Source organism: Rhinolophus ferrumequinum, chromosome 7, assembly GCF_004115265.2.
Source record: "Rhinolophus ferrumequinum isolate MPI-CBG mRhiFer1 chromosome 7, mRhiFer1_v1.p, whole genome shotgun sequence".
Classification (NCBI taxonomy): domain Eukaryota; kingdom Metazoa; phylum Chordata; class Mammalia; order Chiroptera; family Rhinolophidae; genus Rhinolophus; species Rhinolophus ferrumequinum.
The window spans coordinates 22,416,516-22,442,383 of NC_046290.1; the positions used below are offsets into that span (position 1 = coordinate 22,416,516).

The following is a 25,868-nucleotide window of genomic DNA, read 5'->3' on the forward strand; positions in this document are numbered from 1 at the left end:
CTGTACTCAAGGACCCTCAGGAAGTCCTAATACCTACGGCCAACGGGCTTCGGACTCTTCTCCACTCTCCTCTCTCTCTCTCTAGCTCCTACTCACCCTTCAAGCCCCTCCTTTATGAAGCCTGCCATGACCGCTACAGCTCGCACTGATTTTTCCCTATCTGTTGTATTCAACCAAGTACTGGTCCCATAGTGTCCTCTAGTCGTCCAGGGTGTAGGAACTTGCCTCTAGAACCTGTGTGTAAGTCAGCTCCTTAAGTGTTTTTCTGACACTCTTACTGTGTCAGCCCCATCCTCCAGGCTAGCCCAGAAGCTCCACCGGTGCTGACTGAAAATGGATGCACTAGTCAGTGAGTGTGCACAGACGTGTCGGTTACCTGGCCCATGAAGTCTGTGAAGAAGAGCATGTTGGACAGGAAGGCGGTCCATCCAATGAGGTGGCTGAGGCAAAGGCAGCGGTAGTGGGCAGGCATACTCACCAGCGCCCTCAGCAGCGACTTCACGGTCATTGTCCTCCCAGTCTGGAATAAACATGAGACAGGCGTGACCTTCCGTGCAGATACAGCCAGCTGTGGGAGCCAGAGCACACGGCCATGTTACATATCTGTCAGTCGACCATCGCACAGGGTCACACTTTCTGGGCGTGGCACTAACGGTCTCATGGAGTGACCAACAGGAGGTGTTAAGTATGTATGGATACTTAGCAGTTTCGGGCCCACAGTGGGTCTTTGGGGAACTGGAAGGGCCTGGAAACAGTTTGCTTTGAACCAAGATATAAGAGACATCTAGCATTCTCCCTTTCAATGACAGAGCCACTGCATGAGGACAAAAGTCAAAGATCTAACCTAGCCTTAAATGATTATAATTCATAGATTTCTTGACTCTGAAAGTGTGGTAGACTGAATTCTAACATGGCCCCATGATCTCCACCCCCTGGTATTGCCCCAGGATTATGCTACGTCACATGGCAAAGGAATTTTGCAGCCATAACTAAGGTTACTAATCAGTGACTGTGACTTAATCGAAAGAGAAATTACCTGGGGGACCCTGACCAAATCACATGAGCTCTGTAAAAAGCAGTTTTCTCCAACTGGGAACAGAAGGGGAAGTCAGAGAGTTTCAAAGCACAAAACTTGCTAGTTTTGAAGGTAAAAGGGGGCTATGTGAAAAGAACCAGAGAGTGTCCTCTAGGAGATCTCAGTGACTCCTAGTCAACGGCCCGCAAGAAAACAAGCACCTCAGTCCTACAACCACAAGGACCTGGATTCTACCTGACTGAGCTCAGAAGCCAATTCTTCCCCAGTTGAGCCTCCAGGATGAGACTCCAGTTCTACTGACACCTCGATTTCAGCCTTGTAAGACCCTGAGCAGAGAACCCAGTTGAGCCCATCCAGATTTCTGACCTACAAAACTGTGAGATAATAAATGGGTGACAATTTGTTACGTAGCAATAGAAAATGAATACAGAGAGCCAATCAGCTCCCTGCTCTTGGCCAGGTACGTCCTCCCAGTTTATTTCCCTAGATTCTGCCATCAGCCAACACATGTAAATGAGCCCTATGTTGAGTCAGAAGTGAGAAGATTGTAGAACACACACACACACACACACACACACACACACACACACAATGAATACATATCCCCCAAATTCTTTAATTTAGACTTAAATTATGTTAAAACCAGAGGCTACAATTTTTAGGTATCAGAGGCCTTGAGAGAATAAAAATTTTTGAACTATTGACATAGCTATTTTGAAATACAAAGAATGAAGCAGGCTTTAACATCTTGTCACATAAGAGAAGAAAGACACCTCAGGAATATTAAGTAGTCACCTGTCCTGAGGACACTGAGACTATAAACATCAACCATAGTGGGATGATAGGTCTCTCTTGTCAGATTTTTATTTATTCTGAATCTTGACATAATGAAATTGAATCTTGGCTAGTTTATTTATAAGACTGTCTCCTGAGATTTTCTGTTTTAACTATAATAGCATAATGTTTGTATTAACGCTTAACCTAAGACGATAATGCTTTTTACTTCCTTGTTGCAGAAAATTGTATTTCCTCATGGTAGGTTTGCTGTATAAATTGATTTTTTTAATTCATCAATTTTATAGTATTTAAACTACTGACCATCACTGAACTAATCTTGTTATACTTAATCAGTATTGAAAAGTATAGGCATCCCCTTAGAGTTAGGAAAAATAACTGTTTTCTTAATGTAAAATATGGTACCTGTCAAAATAAGTGGTGACCATAACAGAAAGCCATGGCAGAATTATTTATTTTTCCTTGACCACAGGAAGAAGTGGCTAAAGGTCTAGACCAAGAAACAACAGCCTGATTGTCTTGCCTCACACTAAATGATTTATCTTCACTTTCCTTCCCTTCTTTCCCAAATGCAAAATTTTTGAAAGTGAATTTGGCCAGCACATATTCAGCTTCATTCCAAATATTAATTTCTGCTCCTGCCTTATATACAATTTTCAGCCTGCTTTCATTGTTAACCTAATTTTTTCCTTTCTTCCAAAAGTAAATATGAGCTTTAAAATTATGCCTAGTATTTCTGCAAAAGATGAGAATGTAAATATTCAAAGGTCCTTTGGGTATTTTAACTCAGAATAAAAATTCAGCTGGCATCTCATTATTCTCTGACTCATTAGTTCCCTTGGTAAAGCCCTTTCGATAATTCTGAGCCATGGGAGTTGTGTTATTGCATGTAGCGTGTGCCTTTGTCCACTGGAGACTGGGTGGTGATGGATTTGTAAGTGAAAAGGAGAGATTCACAAGAGTCCACCCCAAAGGAGACAGCTGAGATGCTGAAGGGAGCAACGATGGCATGGGGGGACTGCAGGTGAATTTTATGGGATCTGTTTTGAACTCTGCAATAATTCAGGACTTTTTTCATTAAAAAAAAACACACACAAACCAGTTCTCAAACTGCACAGCCACCCTGACTCTGGGAAGCAATGACTTTGATGAACGATGAGAGCCAGGGCCCTGGCCCACACGGTGCGGAATCCCACTGCGCAGCTGGACGCCCAGAAGCACATTTGGAATAGAAGAGTCGGAAGTTTGGCATTGAACCTAAGAGTTGTTACCCTGTGTTTTTAATTTTGTTTTTTTAAACCAAATAACAAAACCACTGAGAGTGTTGTGTATGTGGCACCTACGAAAAAGTTAATTGTATTTGATGCATTTATTTTCTTACTACTGTGGAGTGTTTTATGCCTTTAAAAGGCTTCTGCTCACTTGTTTCATTTGATCCTTCCAACAGTCTCTGCTGAGTCATAATCAATCAACAGGGCAAAGAGGCAGTGAGAATCTATCAGGGTGGTATCTCCTGATCTTTAGTAAAGCCCTGACTTGCTTTGTTCCTTAAACTGTGACATTACTTACTTTCAAAGTAATATTTGTCCATTATAAAAATGTTGAATCTACTGAAGGGTTTAGAAAAGAAAATTAAAACCACGTGTTAGCCTATCATCCAGAGAAACTAACTTCAATTAACATTTACGGAATATAGCCTTCCTATTTTTCCTCTGTATGCGTGTAGATTTTCCCAAAACGGAGATCATTGTGTGTGTGTGTGTGTGTGTGTGTGTGTGTGTGTGTGTGTTACGTGATATGTCTTAAATACATCTTCAAAAACATATCTTGTAATGATCGTGTGGGTTCCATTGCACGGCTAGCCCAGGAGCCCCATTCTGTCGGGCAGAACTGCACAACAAGGGGGACCAGTGACCGGGGAGTTCTGGTCTCTTAGCAAAGGATGGAGGCAGTGGGAGTGCTTCCCGAGGCAGCCTGGGCTAGGGAAAGGTGGTCTAGCCTGGCCTCGAGACCTAGACTCCATATTTTCTCTAATTGCTGTGTGATCAAGATCAGATAAAGGCTTCTTCCCAATAACCTGGCATGTCCTCCATGTGCTCTTCCTATCACGGTAAACACTACACTCACGCTAAACTCGGAGCTGGCGGTAGAATCGGATGAACAGATTACCCTTCCACTGTATTCCCTTATCAGGGCGGCAGAGACAAAGGCAGGTTGGTACCCTGTGGAAACATAACTCCAACACAGTTGATTGGATAGCGAGGCCTCCTTTTGTCAGACCCTACTTAGTAAGCAGTTTGCCAATTCAAACCCAAGTAATGTTGAAGTTTACGTTTGCATTGATTTGGGGAAAATACTAAGCAAACTAATAGAACAAAGCATTTACCCTTGAGAAACCTATTTAAAGACTTTTATAATTAGTTGCTAAGACTGATTGCCTTTATTCATACACGATTGTATAAATAAAAATAAGGTTTTTTTACTGACTATAAGAAGCAAATATATCTCCTTGAAATACCATTGAAAGAAAACACAGTTTTCAAACATTATAAATCACTTAGCTAAATGCAATGTGATATCCTAGATTAGACACTGGAACAGAAAAAGGACAGTAGTGGAAAAACCGACAAAACAGAAATGTCTGCTGTTTATTCAATAACATTGTCCCAATGCTAACTTCTTAGTTTTGAAACATGTACCACGGTTATGTATGAAGTTAACATTAAGGAGAAGCTGGTGAAGAGTAGACAGGAACTCCCTCTACTCTCTGCAACTTTTTTGTAAATTTAAAAGTATTCGAAATTATACATTTATTAAGAAAGTAAGACAACACATAGCTGCACTTTGCTAGATGACAACTCTGGGACAGGAACAGGGTCTGTGTTGCTCACTAGTGTCCTGATGCTCAGCTGGAGTAGGCTTTCAATTAATATTGTTGAATGAATGAAGAAATGAATGAATGAATGAATGAACAAACGAACGAACGGATGAGCTGTGTACATAATGTGACCAGTTCTTATGATTCTTATTATTCACCCAAACAAATTCCAGCAAGATCCATATTTCAGATGACCATTTCTGCTGCATTCATTCAACAAACGACTAAAGGAACATGTGTTGCCTGCTTCCTGCATGCCAGGCACTGAGGTAAAGGTCAAGAATGGGAAAGTGGACCAGAAGCCACGTCCGCCCCCAGGGAGTTCCCTCACCATCCGGTGGGGAAACACAGACAAGTTAACAAACAAGACAGAAGGTGAAAGGACTCCAGTTGAAGACTCAGTTCCATAATACATGGAAACAAAGGAGCCGCTGGACTGGGGGACTGGGAAAGGTAACGCAGAGTCCTCAGAAATGAGCAGGGATTCTTGACGAGAGCAAGAGTATGAAGTTAATAAAACTGCATTCACGTGAAAATATTTGGCAATTCACTTTTTCGTTCTTTGTAATTATTAAAAAATATGCCGCCTAAATCTTGTCTGCTCCAACGCACCAAACTTGCCTAGATTTTAATTCTGAATCTGGGATGCTTTAAAAAGGGAAACAGACTTCTATAACACTTACTATTTGTAAATCACTGGGCTAGGTGTTTTCACCTGCAATGTTTCATGTAACCCTTAGAAATTCTCTGCAAGGGAGAAAGCATTATCTTCACAGATGAGAAAACTGAGCTCAGCTAGGTTAATTTACTGAAGGTTACACAGCAACGAGGATTAGGAGCTGGTGACTTGTCAGGGACTAACAACTGGCTACCAATACCTGTTCTTCCTTTCTTAGGTGTAATGACGTTTCAGCTGGGGGGATGGCTTCCAACTCAAGGCTATATTACCCATTCTACTTGCATCTCAGTGTGTCCATGTGACTAAGTTCTGGTCAACAGTAGGTAAGCAGAAGTGATGTTTGGAACTTTTGAGTTGCAGCCTTACAGGGAAGGATCATGTCCTTCCCTTTCTTCCTTCCTGCTGGCAGAAATATAGACAGAACAATGAGACGCTATCTTGGATCTCAAGATGAAAGCTCCACATTCAAAATGCAAGCAACAAAACAGAAGGGTCCAGGTCCCTTGTGGAATCAGTAGGTCAGCCCCAATCCACCCATCTCTGGTCCTTTAGTAGAGAGAGAAACGAACTTACATCTTGTACAACTTACTAGGGTGTCCTATACGCTAACTCATTCAGGAGCCCAGATTGAAATCCTGACATGATTGTTCCAAAGCTTTTGCCCCACTCACTAGCACACACTTTTGGTAGCCCCTGGCAACTTTTCTTTCTACTATACTCGCTGCCTCCCCCAAATTTTTGTCAGAGTTTTCCTTCAAACTCCTTTGAACTTGTTTCCCAAACTACGAATCTCCTGTCCTCATACCTTCAGGTTTGCCTTTTCAGATCCAAGGACTTTCCCCCGTCTTCATACTCTCTAGCTGCCCACCTGAGCTTTGTGGTCACCCAATCAGTTCTCCCTGTACTTCCTTTCACTCAGGCACTAGCACTTCTCCTTCCTCCCATCCTTTCTCTCGCTCTTTCTCTCTCTCTACTTTTCATAGGCAATTTCAATCACTTCCCATGGCTTATGTGTTATGTTGGAATCTTCCACAGCTACTCTTGCTCTCTCCCTAGAGCTCAAAACCTACATTTTCTCCTACCTGCCAGGCATATTCACTGTACCAGTCCACTGGCATCTGAAATAAACTCACCAGTTCCTCCATTCCTGTCTCCCCGCATATAACCAGTTGCCCTGTCCTTTGCTTTACTCCCTCATGCCTCTCCCCCTTTACCCCTCTTTTATTCTTATTGTCACTTCACTGATCCAGGCCTATCATTACCTCTTATCTGGGGCCACGAAGATAATCTGCTGGTTTCTTCTTTACCCCCTAGAGTCAGCAGCCAGACAAATATTTAAAAAAACATTAAGGAGTCCTCTGCTCTACTAGTTTCAGTGGACCTCCATCATCTACATAACGAAATTTTAACTCCTATGCTGACATTCAAAAGCATCTGTCTTCAATTTGGTTTCCTAAGTTTCTTTCACAAACTCTGTGATCTACTGAACCTTCCCCAAAATATGCCTCATGCTTTTTGTTTGTTTGTTTGTTTAATACCTGTGGCTTTGCTAGTACTATTCTCTCTGCCAGGAGTATTCTTCCCCCACATCTCTACCTATTGAAATCCTAACAGTCACTCAAGGCACAACTCAAAGGTGGTCTCTTCTGGGAAGCCTTCCTCTGTTTGCTTAGGCACAATCTCTCCCTCTTGTGAAACTAATAGCAATTGTTATCCCGTCGCATGTGGCCATCACGGAAATATGCCACTTGGATCCCCTGTTGGAAAAAATATAATTGACTGACGGTCCCCAACTGCTGCTTCTCTGGATCCAGCACCTATTACTGTCAAGTCTTCCTTTTCCCTGGCTAATCCCAGCCAGTGACTAAGCACGACTTGCAGCCCATTCCTGCAAGACTTGGGATGCGTCCAATGTGCAGGTGTGACTGGAGGACTCCCTGTTGGCATGGCGGGAACTTTCTTCAAACTATATTGCATCTGAGATGCTTCCTGCCCTGTTATCCTTCCATGCCCTTCTCCTTTCACAGGTGTTTGACTTGCTTCACGATGTGAAGACTTTCCTTGTTTCCTTCTGCTTTCCCTCTCCCTCTTGATCCTTCGTGGTGTTTTCCCCAAACACCTCACACATCTAATATTGTCTTTGTGTCTTCTTTTTAGAAGACCTGAACTGACACATTGCTTTTTATAGCATTTACCACATTCTACCTTGGAATATAAGTGTTGGTATGAATGGCTTATGCCCCTATTAGGCTGTAAATTCTTGGGCATAGTGAACGGACATTAATCAATTTTATAATCCCTAAATACCTAGTAGAGTGCTTTGGATATACTCAGCACCCAAAGCAGTTTGTTGAACAGTGATTATAATCTGTTTATAGTCTTATGAAAAAGCACCTTTACATGCATTATCTTACTTGAGCATTCGAACAACCCTAGAAAAAGAGACAGACCAAACCAACACGAGAAGTCGAGCTCATAGAGGAGATGAGAGTCACTGAGCTTGTCTGAAAATCCTATTAGAGTACACGTTAAGTCTGTTCCCTGTTTGTGCGTAGAGCACTCAGCTTTCTGCCAGGCTCACAATCACAGCACCTGTACCTCACAGCTTCCTATGTGGTAGGACCACTCTGAGTAACTTTGCATGGATAATCTCATGTAATCTGCACAAAACCCTCATAGGAAGATAGAATTCCTTTCTCATTTTACAGAAATGGAAATGCCCACGGTCATTCATTCCAAAGGTGGAAGCGGCAGGATTTGGAAACCTATGCTCTGAGTTATTAGGCGATCTACAGCAAGGGCTTGATAGCTATGTTCTGAAATGAATAACACAGGTCAGCCAGCTGGAGGAGTCAAGATTTAAAATCATGTCTTCCACAACCGCTTTGCCAGTAAGAGAAGCCTTTGTTCTCTATCCCTGAGGTGTTGGTTTTCAAACTCAGCTTAAAGAAGGATACAGCTGTACATCAGCATTGTCTGAAAGAACTTTCTACAATGATGGAACTGTTGTATCTTTGGTGTCCTGTGGCTGTTGAGCATTTGAAATGTGGCTAATGCAACTAAGAACTGAAGTTTTAGTTTTATTTCATCTTAATTAATTTTAATTGAAATAGCCCCATGGGACTAGTAGCTACTGTATTGGTCGGTATAGTTCTAATCTCTTCTCTTTGACCACTTTATCTTAACCTGGTCCCATTTCCCCAGCATTTAATAGAGTTTTCTTTAAATGGTAAGCTAATTAATTCACTGAGCAGTTCAGTAGAAATGGACTAAAAGGAATATCTAATCAACTTACAAAATACAAATTCAACACACCCAACACAGTTACCAACACAGGGATACTGTCATTTGGAGGAACAAATTTATAATCCCAATATAAGAAGTGAAGGTATTTGTTGTGGCCTGAGGATGGTTTCAGGCTTTGCTTATGGTCTAACATTCTGTACCTGGTTTCATCTTCCCTGGTTTGATGTTCTGAAAAGGGTAAGAGACAGGAGAACAAGAGGAAAATGCAGACATTTTCTTTGAGGTGCAAAGTTTTAATTCTAAGGGAATAGCGACTGGGAATTTGAGCATTCAACTAACTTCACAAAACTCTTTATATCAAATAAGCAAACAAAACAAAGACAAAGAGTAATTTATAAAGAGAGAGAAAAGAAGAAAAAACGGCAAGAACAAGAATATTTTTTCTAAGTAAAGAAAAAAGAATTTGCATTTTTACCTGTTCAGCGGGATTTTTGTTTTTCACTCCCTGCATCTCCAGCTCTGGATTTACATAACCGTTTTTAACTTTCTCGATAGACCCATACTCGTACAGTCTGTCTGATGATAATGGAGGGTCCCGGGGCACTTGCTGTGGGGGAATGTCCTTTGCAACATCTCTAAGTGGGGCTTCAGGGATGCTGCACAGATGGATAGTAAAACACGAAGTGAGGACCAAGGTGGAGAAGAAGAACATGACCTGAAATTCTGTGCCCAGCACTCTTCCCAGTTTCAAATGGGTCCAGTCGATGGCACCCAAAAGGTAACCCAGGGCACCTCCAAAACCTGGAAAGCAAGAAAGAGCTGTATTAACATATTTTGCAAACCATCTTCCCTTTCCATTGTGCCTGGGCCCTTCCCTCCAGTGAGAAAGCTCCCTGAGGACAGCACAGGTGCCTGGTTATGATTGCAGAGGCAACACAGCAAGAGGCTAAGACACCTGCAGCCAAGAAGCGTGGGTGCAAGGCTCGGCTCTAGCATGTACTTGTGACCTTGAAATTCCTCCCTCATAATATGGGATGGCAATAAAAGATTCACCCACTAGTAGAGTCATAACTGGAAAATGCAATGGTGCCAGACATCATAGCTGCTTAGTAAAACTGCCACTATCAGAATTCTTGTGGGCTATCCAAACTATACTCTCTACGCTGCTTAAAAACTAACATACCTGATCTTAAAGAGCCCCAAAGAAAACCAATTTCTGACTGCAATAAAATATAATTATTTGTATTGTCACTTATCTATTAATAAGCTTTCTAGGGTGATGCAAGTTTGCAAAGATCAACCAGCCTTGGAATATGTCTTCTTTCCTCCATTAGAAGCTAAAGGTACTTGTTCCCAGCTGATAACCACGGAACAAATAAGAACAAAAATTTAAACACAAATTTTTAAAAACCCTATTATCATCTCACAAAATTCTGACCTGAGGTTTTCCTGGGCCTTGTTTTATCTACTTATGCTTAATGGTAGTGTGACTTGAGGGAAGTACGCCTCAAAACTGATCCTGCCTAATGGTCTAATATTTGAAATCCTGTTATTAGTGAGTCATTCTTTTGGGTTCCTGTTTTAAAATGCAAGTGCTCCTGGTATGGATGAGACATTACACTACTCAGGTCCAAAGCAGTAAGTGCTCCTTAGGTGTTCCTCTGGATGGCAGGCAGGCGTCGGTAGAAGCTGAGAACGCCAGGGGGAAGGAGGTGCAGGTCCAGGGAAGTAAGGAGATGGAGGCAAAACACACTACCTACGTCACAAGCTTACTTAGGGCTGGTCCTCCTGTGAGATATCTTTAAATGACAACCTCCCATCATGTCTTACCAAACACAAATATCGACCTGGACAGATCAGCTTATTTTTATCTTTGCTTTTCTTGTGTGAATGAAGTCTCCATTTGATTTCCCAGATAAAGACAACATTCTCACAAACCAGAGAATCAAGGAAGGAAACAGAACTTTAGGAACTCTTTATCTCTAACCCTAAATACCTAATCTTATATAAATCATGTCTCCAGGAACACTAATCTAAATGACAAGTACCATGAATCCTAATTTATCCAGAATGGCGGGAGAATGGACAGTGCTGGTCACATCACATTCTGGTTAATTGCAATTTACCAAAAAGGATATTTACAGATGACCAACTTTTTAACCATTGAATTCCAAAGATAAAGCAGCACTATCAGGCCCCGAGTGCCGAAGTGTGTTAAGGTGGAATTATGGGAAATGGTGGCCAGTGGATGAAGTAAAACATACATTCTCTGTCAACAGGAATATATGGTCTAGTTATGTGTGATTGGCATATACTAAATAGATAAATGACACATGTGGTGACCTGTCCTGGATGGTATGGGCCCAGGATCTGACAGGAACGGGAGGCCCTCGAGGCAGCCACACTGCGCTGCTGATTCAGAGGGCAGTTCTGCAACTGGTGGTGCCTCTGGATCACCAGTAGACAATGACCTCTTTATGCAATTGTGGGGATGCCAAGGGTATCAGAGGTCATGTGCTGAGCCAAGCAGTCAACCAAATAAGAATGCACTAAATGCCCGGTGCTGTTCAAGGGTCTGTCTAACTCAGGCTTTCTCCATCTCGGCACTCCTGACATTTGGGGCTGGATAACTGCCTGCGCGGCTGCTCTGTGCATTGTTGGATGGTCAGCAGCATCTCTGGCCTCTCCCCACTAGTTGCCAGTAACAACCTCTCCAGCCCCTCCCCACCAGTTACCAAAACCAAAATGTCCCCAGACATTGCCTAATGTCCCCTAGGGGGCAAAACAGCCCCAGGTTGAGAAACCCCTGACCTTAATTAACCCTATGAAAAACTTACACGTTCCTTTTTTGAAACTAGTTCTCATTTGCAACCAGCTCAATGGTTGTCATATTGTCATCAAATTCTACTGTCATTTATTCCTTTTCCTTCAAACTTATTGTTCTACTGAGCAGAGGAAAGTAGAACAGAAGACCCCTGCCCATTTGAAAGAACTGATTTGTATAATCAATCATCCACTGTATTACAGAATTGTATACCAATGGAATGGTGATTTTACTTTATGAATATACATATATATATATAAATACAATGATGGATTTATATTAGATCAATTCTACAATTGGAGAGTTTCCTAGTCCAGTTTTATGTCTATTGGTTTAGTTTGCTTCAATAAAATTTATTGAACACTAAATATATGTAAAGGACTCTACTAGTTTTGGGGGCTATAAACATAAATAAGACACAGCACCCCAACTCTTCCTCCCCAGAAGGCAATTCCAAGTGGGAGAAGCAGATAAGTAAACTAGTTTCAAAAAACTGTAATAAATGATAAGTCAGCACTGTGAGTTGGGTACTTAAAGAATCTAGAAGAATTCTAAAGAGTTTATTTTTAGTGCTAGTTAGTGGTATCAAGATGATGTTGATTATTAATAATGATCATAAGATTCCTCTTACTTAGCAATGAAGTTCACAAGAGTTCAACATATCAATGACTCTAAAAGGTTTTCAAAGGTAGAAGGACGTTTGGAGCTTGTCCAACTGAATTAGATCAGAAAGCCACAGGCTACAGTGGTGGAATGACAGGAGACAGCCTGGAAAGAGATGGTTTGGAATTATCCCAGATCCCCATTCCCAGCTGTGTGCTTTCTAATCATGTGATGATGGGCACGTCTCTGAAAAATGGGGGTGGTGATGCCTTCTTGTATGAGTTTCATGAGGGTTAACATGTAAACTATTAGCACATACGAGGTATGATCAAACAATATGGTGAATGTTTAAATTAAAAAAAAATGTATCACAGTAAAAGACACATTGCCATTAATTCCCCTCAAAATACTCCCCCCTACTTCGAACACACTTATCCCCATATTTGTGTCACTTTCTGAAGCAGTTCTGGAAGTCCTCTTTCATGAGTGTCTTTAGTTGCACCGTTGTGGCTGCCTCAATGTCCTGAATCATTTTGAATTTGGGGAAAAGCCAGAAGATGCACAGTGTCGGATCTGGTGAATAAGGTGGATGAGGACACACCGTAATGTTTTTATTTGACAAAAATTGCCATACCAGAAGCAATGTGTGACATGGAGCTTTGTCACGATGGAGGATGATTTAAGGCATACTTTACAACACACCTTCCCTCAACCGTAGCTCACACCCAACTGACTGCTCTGAACAAGTTGAAACTTGTCACATACTGTTACTAAGTTTCAAAGTGCCACTTCCCAAATTGAAGATCCCTGCTTTTCCATTGGATGGCACTCCGCAGCAGCATTCACTATATTTTGTGATCACAATAGAAAGGCTCCATGTCACACATTGCTTCTGGTATGGCAATTTCTGTCAAATAAAAACATTATGGTGTGTCATCAACCACCTTATTCACTGGATCTGGCACCGTGCAACTTCTGGCTCTTCCCCAAAATAAAAATGACTGTTAAAGGTAAATGTTTTGAATTGATTCAGGACATCGAGGCAGCCATGACAGTGCAACTAAAGACACTCACAAAAGAGGACTTCCAGAACTGCTTCAGAAAGTGGCAAGAACAATGGGATAAGTGTGTTTGAAGAGAGGGGGAGTATTTTGAGGGGGATTAATGGCGATGTGTCTTTTACTGCAATAAATTTTATTTTTTAATTTGAACGTTCACCGTAGTTTATGATCACACCTTGTAGTGGCAGAACTGGGTTGAAAGCCGAGTGCCCTGCTGACTTCCAACAGAAACCTGACTCCAAAGCCTCACCAGAAGCAGGAGAGAATGACAGATACTCCTTGACTTACAATGGGGTTATGTCCCAATAAGCTATCGTAAATTGAAACTATCGTAAGTTGAAAATGCATTTAATGTACCTAACCTACCGTACATCACAGTTTAGCCTGGCCTACCTTCTATGTGCTCAGAACACATACCTTAGCCTACAGCTGGACAAAATCATCTAACACATGGAACACTGTAGAGTGTCCGTTGTTTCCCCCCGTGGTCGGGCGGCTGACTGGAACTCACTGCTGCTGCCCAGAATCACAAGAGAGTATCTAACGCCCGACGCTATCCCAGGAGAAGATCAAAATCAAAATCCGAAGTACAGCTTCTACTGAATGGTATTGTTTTCACACCATCATAAAGTCAAAAACTCGTAAGTCACACACCTTTTAAGTCGGGGACTGTCTATACTGCACTGAGGGTGACAATCTACCTAGAGGTGGCTGAAAGGACTCCATCATTCTAGGCCCAATGATGAGAATTGGGGGATCGTTCTGAGGGCAGAGGCTTGGCTTACTGCTGACCTAGTGTGTCAGATACTGTGTGGCAAGTATGCCAAGTACTGTGGAAGAAATACGTGTCTCAAACCTGGGAGAGTAAAAGTTGTGAAGTGCCCGATTCTTAAAGACCATCCTAGGGCAGTGCTTCGTAAACTTCAATGTTTACGGCCCTGAACCATATGGATGCCTTGTGAACATGCAGGTTGTCTTGCTCCAATCAGGCCACTATATCAAAAATGCCCCTAACTTGGTAGCTTATAAATGATAAATATTTCTCTCTCTCCGTTCTGGAGGCTGGGAAGTCCAAGATCACGGCACTGGCAGATTCGGTTCCTGGCGAGAACCGGCCTCCTCACAGACAGCAGTCTTTTCACTGTAACCTCACTTGGCAGAAGGGCAAGGGCGCTCTCTCTCTTATAAGGACATTAATTCTAGTCATGACTCCTTACGATCTCGTCACCTCAAGGCCCCACCTCCTAATACCATCACATTGGGTTTTCAACATATGGATTGTGTTTTGGGAGCAGGGAGACAAACATTCAATCCATCGCACAGGTTCTGATGCTGAAATTCTGCATTCCTTTCAAGTCTCCCCGTGACACCAATGCTGCTACACTCTTGAACAGCCCAGTGATAGAGCAGTTTCCAAACAACTGGCTCTACCCACATCTGGAATTCTTGGGAAACAGGACTTTGTTGTACTAGGATATTTGACCAATAATCTACAACAGATGAAGCATGATGTGCAGTCCTCTAAATTCAAGGTTAATTTGCAGTTATTAATGGGGTTCTATGATTTGTACTATGTTTTTATAGCCTTGTAGAGAAATTGCCCCAACATAATTACAGAGGAGTTATTGCTTTCCTGCCTTGTAGGTTAATTGAATCTAATCTAATCTAGCACTTTTTTCTTTTGTTACACACACACACACACACACACACACACACATCCCCTGCAAGAACTTGGGGAAACTGTTCTTCATGTGTTCTCAGTCGTTTCTCTCATTAATCAGTTAAGTAAAACTTTGACATATGCTACAAGTAACTTAGAGAATTTCTAATCCTTTCTTCTCTTGGGGGGGGTTCTTGGTGAAGTAGGGAGACAAAATAGGTAAAATTGTTTTGTTTGTCCCAAAGCTACTATGGGATGTAGCTAAAAGTTACAACAGAACATACGCTGAAGGAAGAATGGGCCATTGGAGAAATTATTCCAATAGATACCATATTAAAGCTCTGGATTAAACTTTATCTATTCAGACCTCCAGATATGATAAGGGCCAGTAGGGGACTGTAGAGATTAACTGAATGCTTTCCTTTTTTGCTTCCTCTGCCTAAAGTAAGGATTTATCTGCAAAGATAGTCTCCTAAACAAAGTCCAGGCATCTCAGCTACAACAAAGGCTAACACGAACTCCCACATCTATATCCAAACTTCACTTATCTCTACTGCCAACCTCAGTCTCCCTGGAATTAATCACCAGGCCACTGGCCAAACCATAAGCTGGAACATCCAAAGGACATCTGCTGCCACATTAGAACACAAACCTTTACAAAAAAGGACCCACACGTGGTCCAGCTGCCCCCTCCCCAGAGTCAGGCCATGGTGGCAAACTCAGCCATAGCTCTCATCCTCTGCTGCATACAAAAACAGTTGAAAGAGGCTGAGCCTCACAAGTTACCCATTCTTCCAAAGATGCACCTGGGGCAAGTTTCTCAGTGAATCATTACAAATAAAACTTTTGGGGTCGGCCAGTTGGCTCAGTTGGTTAGAGCGCAGTGCTCATAACACCAAGGTCGCCAATTCGATTCCCAAATGGGTCAGTGAGCTGTGCCCTACACAACTACTAGATTGTAAACAACAACTTGACGTGGAGCTGATGGGTCCTGGAAAAACACACTCTTCCCCAATATTCCCCAATAAAAATAAAAATAAAAACAAAAAAACTTTTGAAAGCCCTGTGGGGATGGAGGAAATAAAGTAAATATGAACATTTGGTACTGAAGCCTTTTAAATGGTTCTTTACCCCAGGGCTGGTACCGTTTGCCAAGAATATTAACAACTAACATTGTGGAAAGATTCACAACCTATGAGAAAACAAAGGTTCCGAAATACTGAGGACACTCAGCAGTTAAGAGAAGCCAGGATTTGAACTTGGATAGCCTTTCCCATCATGCCTCGTTCTGGCCTCCTGTGTGGGGTGGAGCCCACTGCTAAGGATGGTAAGGCCTTGGGCTCAATTTGGCAGAAATATGCTCCATTAGAAGCACAACGGAGGAATTTCCTTCTGCTGAGTGTGGGTTCCGCAGCCTCAGATGCACCCAGAGGTGAAGCCTGGGTGAGAGGATGAGGGTGGAGCCCCCAAACCCACCATGGCTACCACATATTCCAGGATGGAAGGTAGGTAGAGTTACCTTTAAATATAAGAGATGGAAGAAGCAGGAGGATGAAAATGTCCCCCTGGGAGTCGGGGGTGGGGGGAAGTCAGAAATATGCTAGGAAATATTTTGGCAATGAACTCTTTGACACTTATATGAAAGCATTTAAAATTGTTAGGCCTAGACTACAGTTCTGAAATAAATAAAAAGATTTTCAGTTTACTTGGATGATTGGAGTTCTTGGGTGAAACATATCTTAGTGTTGGTGAAAATGAAAATGGGCCTTGACACTGAACATGTCTTTATCATAAAATGCTTGTTTGAAGCAAACTGCTATAGCCATCTCTTCTCCAAGTTCATGTAAATTCGGGAGGGCTAACATGTATGCAAAGACAGAGCAGAGTGATAATGCACTGCTTGTTATTTTTCACTCCATCTTTTAATGTGGTCTGCCATTCACAGCAAGAACACCATGGTAGGGTCACACATCCATGTTTAACTTAACAAAATTTAACTATTAACACTTTTGAAAAGAGGGAGAGAGTAAGAGAGTACAAGAAAGACAAAATAACTTTTTAAATAACATGGGTGATCCAGTTTGCTATTCCATTCATTGAGCCCATGTCCAGGAGTAAACATTAAAGAGGAGATGAATCTGCAGATACATTTATATGTATCCATCACTATGCAGGTCAGTATACACAAGACAGGGCCTACGGCATTTCACGGGTGATAACGAGAAATGTTTACGAATAATGGAGACTCTGGGATTATCACTTAGGCAGGGACTTGAAGCCTTAAACAAGGTGAGAGACTTCACTGTAACTGTTCCGTAAGAGGAAGGTGTTTTAAGTTGTTTTCTTTTTTCTTTTTCTGGTAGGGAAAAGAACTTGCTTTGAGCTATACACACACCCTCAGGGGGCCCCTAAATCCCGAGACAGTTGGCGGAGGTTCAGAGTTTGGTGTTGGTCATGAGACAAAGCAAGTACATAAATGAGCATATTCATCTGGTTGGTGCAATGTGCCATGCAGTTTAACTTGATATAAAATTGCATGAAACACAAGCAAGGATTTGAAACCCTGCTTTTGCACAGCTAACATTTCTAAGTGCCAGCTATCAGCAAAGCAACAGGCAGAAGCCATGAGGAATTTGTAGATGAGACCTCATGGGGGAGTTTACAAACCTTGTAGAAGAGGTAGATAAATACAGAGGGAATTATAATACAGGGGAGAATGTGAATGGTACTATAATAAATGTGCAGATCAGAGAAAACTGTGAACAGGAGTATAATTATTAATTAATTATTTACTAATAAATACATGGGGCTTTAGAAGCTCTGGCTGTCACTTTCTTACAATAGTCTTGGTCTAGTTGTTCTCATTAGGCTAATACTCCGTTGACTTGTATTCTATGTGACAACTACTGACTTTGGCCCATTCAGTAATTACCCATTCCTCTGGCTAACAGAATACCAATTTAATTCAGGGATATGACCCTCCCCCTCCAAAAACCCCTCACTTTTCCAACCTCCTAGGCCCTTGGGTATTTATGTGGCCCAATGAGAAACAAGCAGAAGTCTGTGGGGATTCTAGGAAAGCTTTTGCTTTCTTCATTAAAAGAGACATATATTGAAGCCCTAACCCACAATGCAACTATATTTGGAGGCAGGGCCTTTAAGGCAGTAATTAAAGTTAAATGAGGTCATAGGGTGGAGCCCAAATCTAATAGGACTGGTGTCCATATAAGAAAAAGAAGAGACACCATGAGTGCATGCACTGAGGACACAGCAAGCAGGCCATCAGGTGCAAGCCAAGAAGAGAAGTCTCACCAGAAACCAACCCTGCAAGCACCTAGATCTTGAACTTCCAGCTTCCAGAACTATGAGAACATGATTCCTGTTGTATTTGAGCCCGCTAGCCTGTGGTTTCCCATTATGGCAGCCTGAATGGACCACACAGGCCCCGGAGAGGTGAAACTCAGGCCTGTCTGTGCTGAACTGTAACCTCCACCTTCTCTTCCTGCTGGAGTTAACCACCTCGTGATACATTTGCTTTATCCACTTGATAAACTTTTGTGCTTTGATTATTTTGTGGGTGGAGTCCCTGACCAAGTTAGAAACTAAGCTTGCCTACAACTTAGGAGATAGTGAGGGGCCTTCTCCCAAGGAAGTGGGTGAACATTTCGAAGCAGCTTTGATTTCTACAGGCAGAAAAGGGGGAAGGGAATTTCACCGTGAGTAAAGACCCAGAAGCTAGAAAGGAAAGCACAAGCTCCTTCATTTGTTCTGTTAAAATTTATTTTGAGCACCTATGACATGTCAGGCAGTGTTGGAGTACGAGGGACACAATTAGTAAAACAGACCTGGCCTCTGCCCCAGGAACATGTTGGTAAATTGTCCGGAGCACAGAGAATGTGAAGGGAGAAGTGGCAAGTAAAGCTCAAAGAGTACGATGGGAATGGCCTGTGGGGAGAACCCTGTCTAGTAATTTGTTGATTATGCAGTAGGCAATGGGAAGCCATGTCACATCACGGAGCAGGAGAGTGTCCTGGTCTTAGTTGTCTTTTAGGAGTATGAATCTGGAAGCTGTGTGTTGGTTCAGTTGGAACAGGAAGAAGTTAGAGACTGGAAAAACAGTTAAGGGATAAATACTAAAGCTCAGGGAAGATGTGAGGTCCTGAACCAAGGTAATATCAAAATTATACATATTTGCTGAGACCACACCTTATGCTAATATCAACAGAAAACCCCCAAATATTTCCTCAAACTGATGGAAATACTATTGATCACATATTAGTCTTGGAAAAGTATCCAAAATACAGAGGTTCAGTCTTCTAATATCAGAGGCAGCAAAGCAGAGTTCGTTTGGCCAAGACTAACACTGCCGTAAGCTGGGAAGTGGCAGCCACATTGCCCAAAGTACTTTAGAGCAACATAACTCAATGCATCAAGCTCAAAAGCCGGAAAGTCTCCCATGACTTTGTTGTAATTAATTTCAGCATATTATGATAGAGCAGAAGGAATTAGGGGACTTAAATGAGGAGAATGCAGTCTGCATCTCTATTCTGGGACCTTCTAGCTGTAGACAGGGAGGCCAGTCAGACAGGGATGGGCTCCCGCTCCTCCACCTTCCCTAAGCTAAGAGGAACCACATGCTCTCCTGGGGAGCCCATTCCTCCAGTTCACCACGTAAACATTTGCTTAGACAACAAATATTGACACAATGGCTTCCATGTGTAGGCACTGCTCTTGGCTATGGAGACATAAACCAGGAAACTCAAGCTCTTACTTCTCCTGGGACCTACCTGGCCATGGGAGGGGACAGAATATATCAAACTATGAAATAAACAGATTAGCTGGGTTATGAAGACAATCAAATAAGACAACCAAATGACTGATAGAGTCTCCCCCCTCCCACTAGATATAAAAACCCTCATGGCAGAATCATGCTGTAGCCTAATGTGAAGCCCGCAGTCCCAGGACAGTCCTAACTGGTGCTCTATAAATGCATGTTGAACGCGAGCGGCATAGATCTACATGAATGAACAAAAAGCAACCAAAGGAGGCTGGCAACAGCCCCAGGAAATGGAGAGAGCTGCCCCACTGTCTTCCTGGCATGGCCTTTTTCAAATCAGGAGGTTGAGGGAATGCCAACTCTTTATATAACTAAGAAATCTCTAATGCATGGGGATTTTTTAATTTACTTGGTTTGTTTCTACTTCTGTTTTTAAATGTGGTTCTGGGGATACTTGCCACAGAATCATCTGGGGTACTTATCAAAAATGCAAATTTCTGGGCCCTCACCCCAAACCCACCGAATCAAAAGAACTGGAGGCAGAGCCCAGGAAACTGCATTTTTAACAGGCTCCTAAGTAATGCTGATGCTGTATTACTGATTAAAAAACAAAAAAACCCAAAAGTAAAGTGCACAAGGCCTCTTTTCTTCTCAGTTGTAAATGTCTCCACAAATGGTTCTTCAGAAAGCTCTTAGGTAAACTTCCTTTGTAAAACTCTGCAGTCTGGTCACAAGCTGACTTTGTTTAGAGAAATACACTGAGAGACAGAGCCCACGTGATGGGAGCATTTCGTCAACTGATGCACTCATTCAAAGAAATTCAATGTGCAGAGACACTGGATGGCTTCAGCGGAAGCACCTCCCTGCCTGGGAGCCAGAGACTTTCTGCACTATTCCCTACCTGTGAAGAGCGCGTGGTAATGGAGGCCCCTCTCCTTGTCCTGATGAGAGCAGACATCAAATAAGTAGGCTTTGATGGGCCCATCAATGAAGTCAGCAGCAAAATCAAAGAGAACCACACCCATCATGGTGATGGTTATGGCCCAAATCAGCTTTCTCCTTGGGTCCGCAATCAAAGCTAAGAGAGAAATAAACATTGGTTACCTAAATCCTCGTTTGAAATGACTCACATTTTTATTCCCACCAAAAGTTTTTGTCATCAAATTATCTCACTGCTTTCATTTTGTTTTGTTTTTCCAAATAAAAACATTATTTTTCCAGGTTTTAAAAATTATGCAAATGCAAGTTCAGAAAAGGTAAATCTATAGAGACAGAGAGCTGGTATTAAGTCAAAATATTGATAGGTTGTTACCTTTTTATAAACTTTTTCTGGATACTATTTTGTGTCCTTTCCTGAACATAAGTTTTCTACACACACACCTCAAGAGTCAACCACTGAGTGGTTGCCTAGGACTGGTGGGGAGGAGGAAACAGGGAGTACCTGCTGAGGACCACTGGGTTTCTTTTGGGTATGATGAAAATGTTGTGGATGAGATAATGGTGATGGTTGCACAACCTTGCAAATATATTTTAAAAAGCCCTGAACTGTACACTTTTAAATGACAACTTTTATGATATGTGAATCATATCTCTTTAAAGCTGTTTTAAAAAATTATGCATGCTTACTGTAAACCATTCCAAGGATCTAGAGAAGGTGGGGGAAATGCTTCAGATCCCAACCCCCAATGACGGCCATCCTTCAGACATCCCTTTATACACTTACACACATACAGAGAAAGGTGTACATCTGTGCCCTAAGGCAGTGCTTCTCAAACTTTAGAGCGCTTAGCCTTCACTAGGATGATTTGTAAAACAGATTGTTGGGCTCCTATGATTCTCCATGATTCTCCCATGATTCCTCAGTAGGTTGGAGGTGGCACCTGGGAATTTGCATCTCAAAAGCCCCAGTAGTGGTTGAGGTTGGAGGACCACGCTTTAAGAAGCACTGACCAATGGAATCACGTACACATGTGCATTTATAAGCAACTCTGTTCCTATCTTTGCATGTCAGTTAATAAAAAGCAATTTCACAATTTTTAACAGCTAAATAATAGTCATTCTATGGATATGCCACAATTCATTGACCCAATCTTTAAAATGTTTCCTTGCTTTTAGTTTTTTTTAAGAATAACATCTAATACATGTTTTTAAAAATATATAGCATAAAAATAAGTGAAAAATAAACCTATCCTCCACTTCTCACCTCCTGTCCTTTAGTACCCCTCCATAGAGGCAACTATTCTTATCAGGATTTTTGTGATTCTTCCAGAATTATCCTACATTTATGTATTTATGCCCTCTTTTAAATATATGTAAATGATAACTAATTATCTTGCCTCATTATCATCCATCCATTCTGCTAGCCTGAGAAAGGCTTAAAAATATGTGCTCTTTTCAAGTTTAAGATCTTTTTTTATGCACTACTACCAATTACTGATTACCTGGTGGCTGATTAATGACTAGAAAAAGTGCTCACCTTCAGGTTTGTTTTTGCGCAGAATTTGCAGTGCAAAAATGTCCCCTTGAGCTGAGAGGCTGATACTCTGCACCCACTGAAAGGCTCAAGTAAAGCTATGAACAGAATTAACCCTTACTTGGACACACACGTAATTTATTGTAAATATTTATGGAGCCATTTGGCAGCTGGTTAATTTGACAAAGTACTAAATAAGGTGTAAGGGGCTCCAAAAATACTGCAAGTGATAAATATGTGAAGATACTTAATATGATAAGATAAAAATTTAATCCTATTTTTAAATTCTCACAAGTAAAAGCAAAAAACCATTCATCCTGATGTTTCTAAAAGTGAAAGCTCCCCAACCACAGAATTTGGGGCAGTCAAAGGTGGAAGGTCATTGCAACTTAGGAGAGATAATCGGTTCTAACCAATTTCTAAGTGTGACATAAAGCAATGTGAAGACTCCTCGAGCTGTGTAACGCGGCCCTTCTCCCTGCCTGCCCGCCTCGCGCCGTCCACTGACCTGACGTGACGGAGTCCCCGTTGAGGTAGAGAGCCATACCCAAGAGCATCATGACGCCCAGGGTGAGGATGTAGGGTCTGCGCCGGCCCCACCCGGCCCGGCTGTGGTCGCTGGCCGATCCCACCACGGGCTGCAGCAGGAATCCCAGGACGGGGCTGAGGAGCCACACCACGCTGTACAGACCCCTGGGCAGACCCACGCTGAGCAGGACTGGGGTCACGTAGGCCGCTTCTACCGCATAGCAGAACTCCCGGCCGAACATGGCCATGCTGTGCATGATGAGCCGGCCCGTGGGTCTTTTGGGTGGCTCCACGTGGCCATCCTCAGCTAGCGATGTGTAAGTGTGACTGCGAGGCTGTCCGCTGTCGCCGCCCATGGCCACTGGGTGAGGAACCGCCTGGCAAGCCCACCACCTCCTGCGTGGCCCCTCGGGTTTGTGAGCCCGATTTGACTTGGAGCCTGGCTGAGAAGCCAACAGAGATGGTTAGGCGAGGGGAGGGGCTCAAATTCTTTCATGCCTCTAAGATCACAAGTTATGATGAGAAGGAAAGGGGGTGGGGCCTGGAAAGCCTGCCAGAGATTAGCAGCTGTGAGCCCTCTGGCTCCCTGAGATGTTTTTCTAAAGCAATCTTCTTTTGCACTGTTCTCTCTCTCTCCCTCTCTCTCTCCCTCTCTCTCTCCCTCTCTCTCTCCCTCTCTCTCTCTCTCTCTCTCTCTCTCTCTCTCTCTCTCTCTCTCTCACACACACACACACACACACATTCTATTACACACACTCTCACAAAGCCCTATATGCAGATGTTAAGTCAAAATATTAATAGGTTGATATATTTTTATAAACTTTTTCTAGATGTATTAATAAATATTGTGTCCTTTCCTGAACAGGAGCTTTCCACACACACCTCAAGAGTCAATTAGCTAGACTAAAACGGTGAAAGGTTGCATCCTTCCTCTAAATCACTAGCTGTCTCAGAGCACTGTGATGTTGTCCTTCATTGCACTTAACACACTTTATAATGACATGGTTCTGTGTTTGTTCTGTTTCTCTTGTGTTAATTAGTCTCTGATCCCCATTAAGAGTAGTGATCAGGTCCGTTTTGTTCATTATGGTATTCCCAGCAGCTAGCAGGATACCTGGCACCTAGTAGGTCCTCAATAAATATTCACTAAAGGAATTATTGAATGAAGTGTATACACTACATTTTGCAGTGCCAGTCAACTGCCTATTTGCTCAGATCCATTTCCTGCCCCTCCCCTGCTCTGTATCTTAAGAGACTACATTTCCCAGGTTTCATTGCTCTCTGGCTATTAGGTAGATTTGGCCAATGGAGGCATTGATGAAAAGACGGGGAGGAGTCTAGAGAAGGGAAGAAGGGGGTCCCTTTGACCCCACCCCCTTTCTCCTTCCTGGCAGGTCTCTGGTAGTGGCTGAATCTCCACTGTGGGTCCAGTTTCCACCAGGGAACCTTAGCTTCTGGGTCCTGGTAACACTCCCTTTGCCTTCATCCCTGCAGACATGGGAGTGGTCGTGGCTTCCCAGTGTGGCTCAGATCTGGGTTCCCTCACTGTGCCCTCATTTTCTCAGCTCTTTTACCATCAGTGTAATTCTCCATATTAAGTTTCCTTTGTTTTAAAGACTTGGAGTGGTCTTATTTTCCTTGCTGGATCCTGAGTTCAAATGATAAGTCCGAGTGGCAGAGAAAGATATGATCTTATAGGAAGGGCCCTATACATGGTTTAAGAGCAAAAGTTGGAGTCAGAAGTCAGAATATTCAAGTTTAAATTCTGGTTCTGCCTCTTCCTAGCTGTGTTTCCCTGGGCAAATCACTTAAAATGCTGTTTCCCAAACTGTGTGCCAAGGCGCCCTAGGGCACTACAGTGAACTCACAAGGGTGTCTGAGTATATTTAAAAATGTGGAGACAGTAAACTGAATGAAACTCAGCCTTTGTTAGACACCACATGAACTACTTGTGAGTTCACACTTCAACATAAGAGTGTACGACAGAACATGAGAGTAGGACTGTCCAATCTGATTCTAAGGCATGAGATGCTGTGTGGTGTCAAACAGCTGCATATGACACATTAGTAAGTAATGGGGATTAAGAATGAAATAAAAGTTGGGACTTAATTATTTATACATGGAATGGTTAGATATTTCTTCTGGCCTACAGTCACAATGAAAAACTTACTGAGGCACTGCGGTAGATGTGAACTACGGTTCGGGACCATCTGAGCCTTGTGTTCTCATCTGTAAAATGGAGAAACCTGCCTTACCTTCCCCTGTGATTGTTCAAGAGCAATTGAGATATTGTACATAATGGATGTTATTGCTATTGGCTGCCTACCCAACATCCAGTCACCACTCCATCCTGATGGAACCTAGGTTAGATTCCGGAGCCCAGCCCTCCCTCACACACCCATGTGCTTCCAGGAAGCTGAGTTCAGGGGAGCTCCAGGACCAGGCTGGCTTCACCTAAGGGCATTCTTACCTTCTCTGCCAAAGAGTGGTGGACGACTGGCTTGTAACTTAACTGTCTCTGAGAAAACGCAAGACAGAACGTGCTGAGAACTCTCCTGAGATCTTTTCTTCTTCTGGATGCTGCTGTGTGGATGTGAGATCCAGAACTTTGTACCAAGCTGAGGATAAAACAAACACATGGAGGGATGGCAAGTTGGCAGCACCAGGAGAATGCAGAGAAACAAGGCCCAACTGACTGGATTCATGCCATCCCAAAACTCACTGTCCTTTTGGACTCTAGGTATGTGAACCAAAACATTTCCTGCTTGTTTTGGATTTAGTTATTTGCAGTACAAGCCATCCTTATTTGATTTAAGTATTTTCCAAATTATAAAAGTGCTACAATGTAATTGTGACTGAAGCCTGGAATGTGCTTAGAGGGAAAGACATGAACCCAGAGATAAGAGACCTTGATGCAACCAGTCATCTTCTTCCATGTGACATTTTATTTGTCACCAGTTTGTAGCATTTCATCACTTCCTACATTGTAGGATCAAAAGAAAATGTAAATAAATGTATATCGAACTATACATTCAAGAATATAATTCCTATGTATTCAAGAATGTAATTCCTCTTGTGGGAATCTATATTTGTGCAGCCACTCTGGAAAACAGCATGGATATTTCTCAAAACATAAAGAATAGAACTAGCATATGACCCAGCAATTCCTTTTCTAGTATTTACCCGAAATATATGAAAACACTTATTCGTAAAGACATATGCACCCTATGTTCACTGCAGCATTATTTACAATAGCCAAGACATGGAAACAACCTAAGTGTCCACTGATGGATGACTAGATAAAGAAG

The 25,868-nt window shown here is 42.4% G+C and overlaps 1 protein-coding gene across 6 annotated transcripts in view; it reads right to left on the reverse strand.

Annotated features, from left to right (window-relative positions):
- Window positions 1-25,158, reverse strand: part of SLC45A2 (solute carrier family 45 member 2) — a 33,735-nt gene extending 8,577 nt beyond the window's left edge. For 2 of the 6 annotated variants that reach the window (XM_033110351.1, XM_033110354.1), the window contains exons 1-5: window positions 25,031-25,158; window positions 22,541-23,003; window positions 20,461-20,637; window positions 9,110-9,435; window positions 377-568 (exon numbers count right to left, since the gene is read on the reverse strand). In XM_033110351.1, the coding sequence (XP_032966242.1) occupies window positions 377-568; window positions 9,110-9,435; window positions 20,461-20,637; window positions 22,541-22,916 (1,071 nt within the window). In that variant the 5' untranslated portion in view covers window positions 22,917-23,003; window positions 25,031-25,158. Of the gene's footprint in view, window positions 1-376; window positions 569-9,109; window positions 9,436-20,460; window positions 20,638-22,540; window positions 23,168-25,030 lie in introns of those variants that run through there. The other 4 variants (XM_033110353.1, XM_033110352.1, XM_033110355.1 and 1 more) reach the window with 4 other exon arrangements.
- Between the last annotated feature and the right edge of the window lie 710 nt (window positions 25,159-25,868).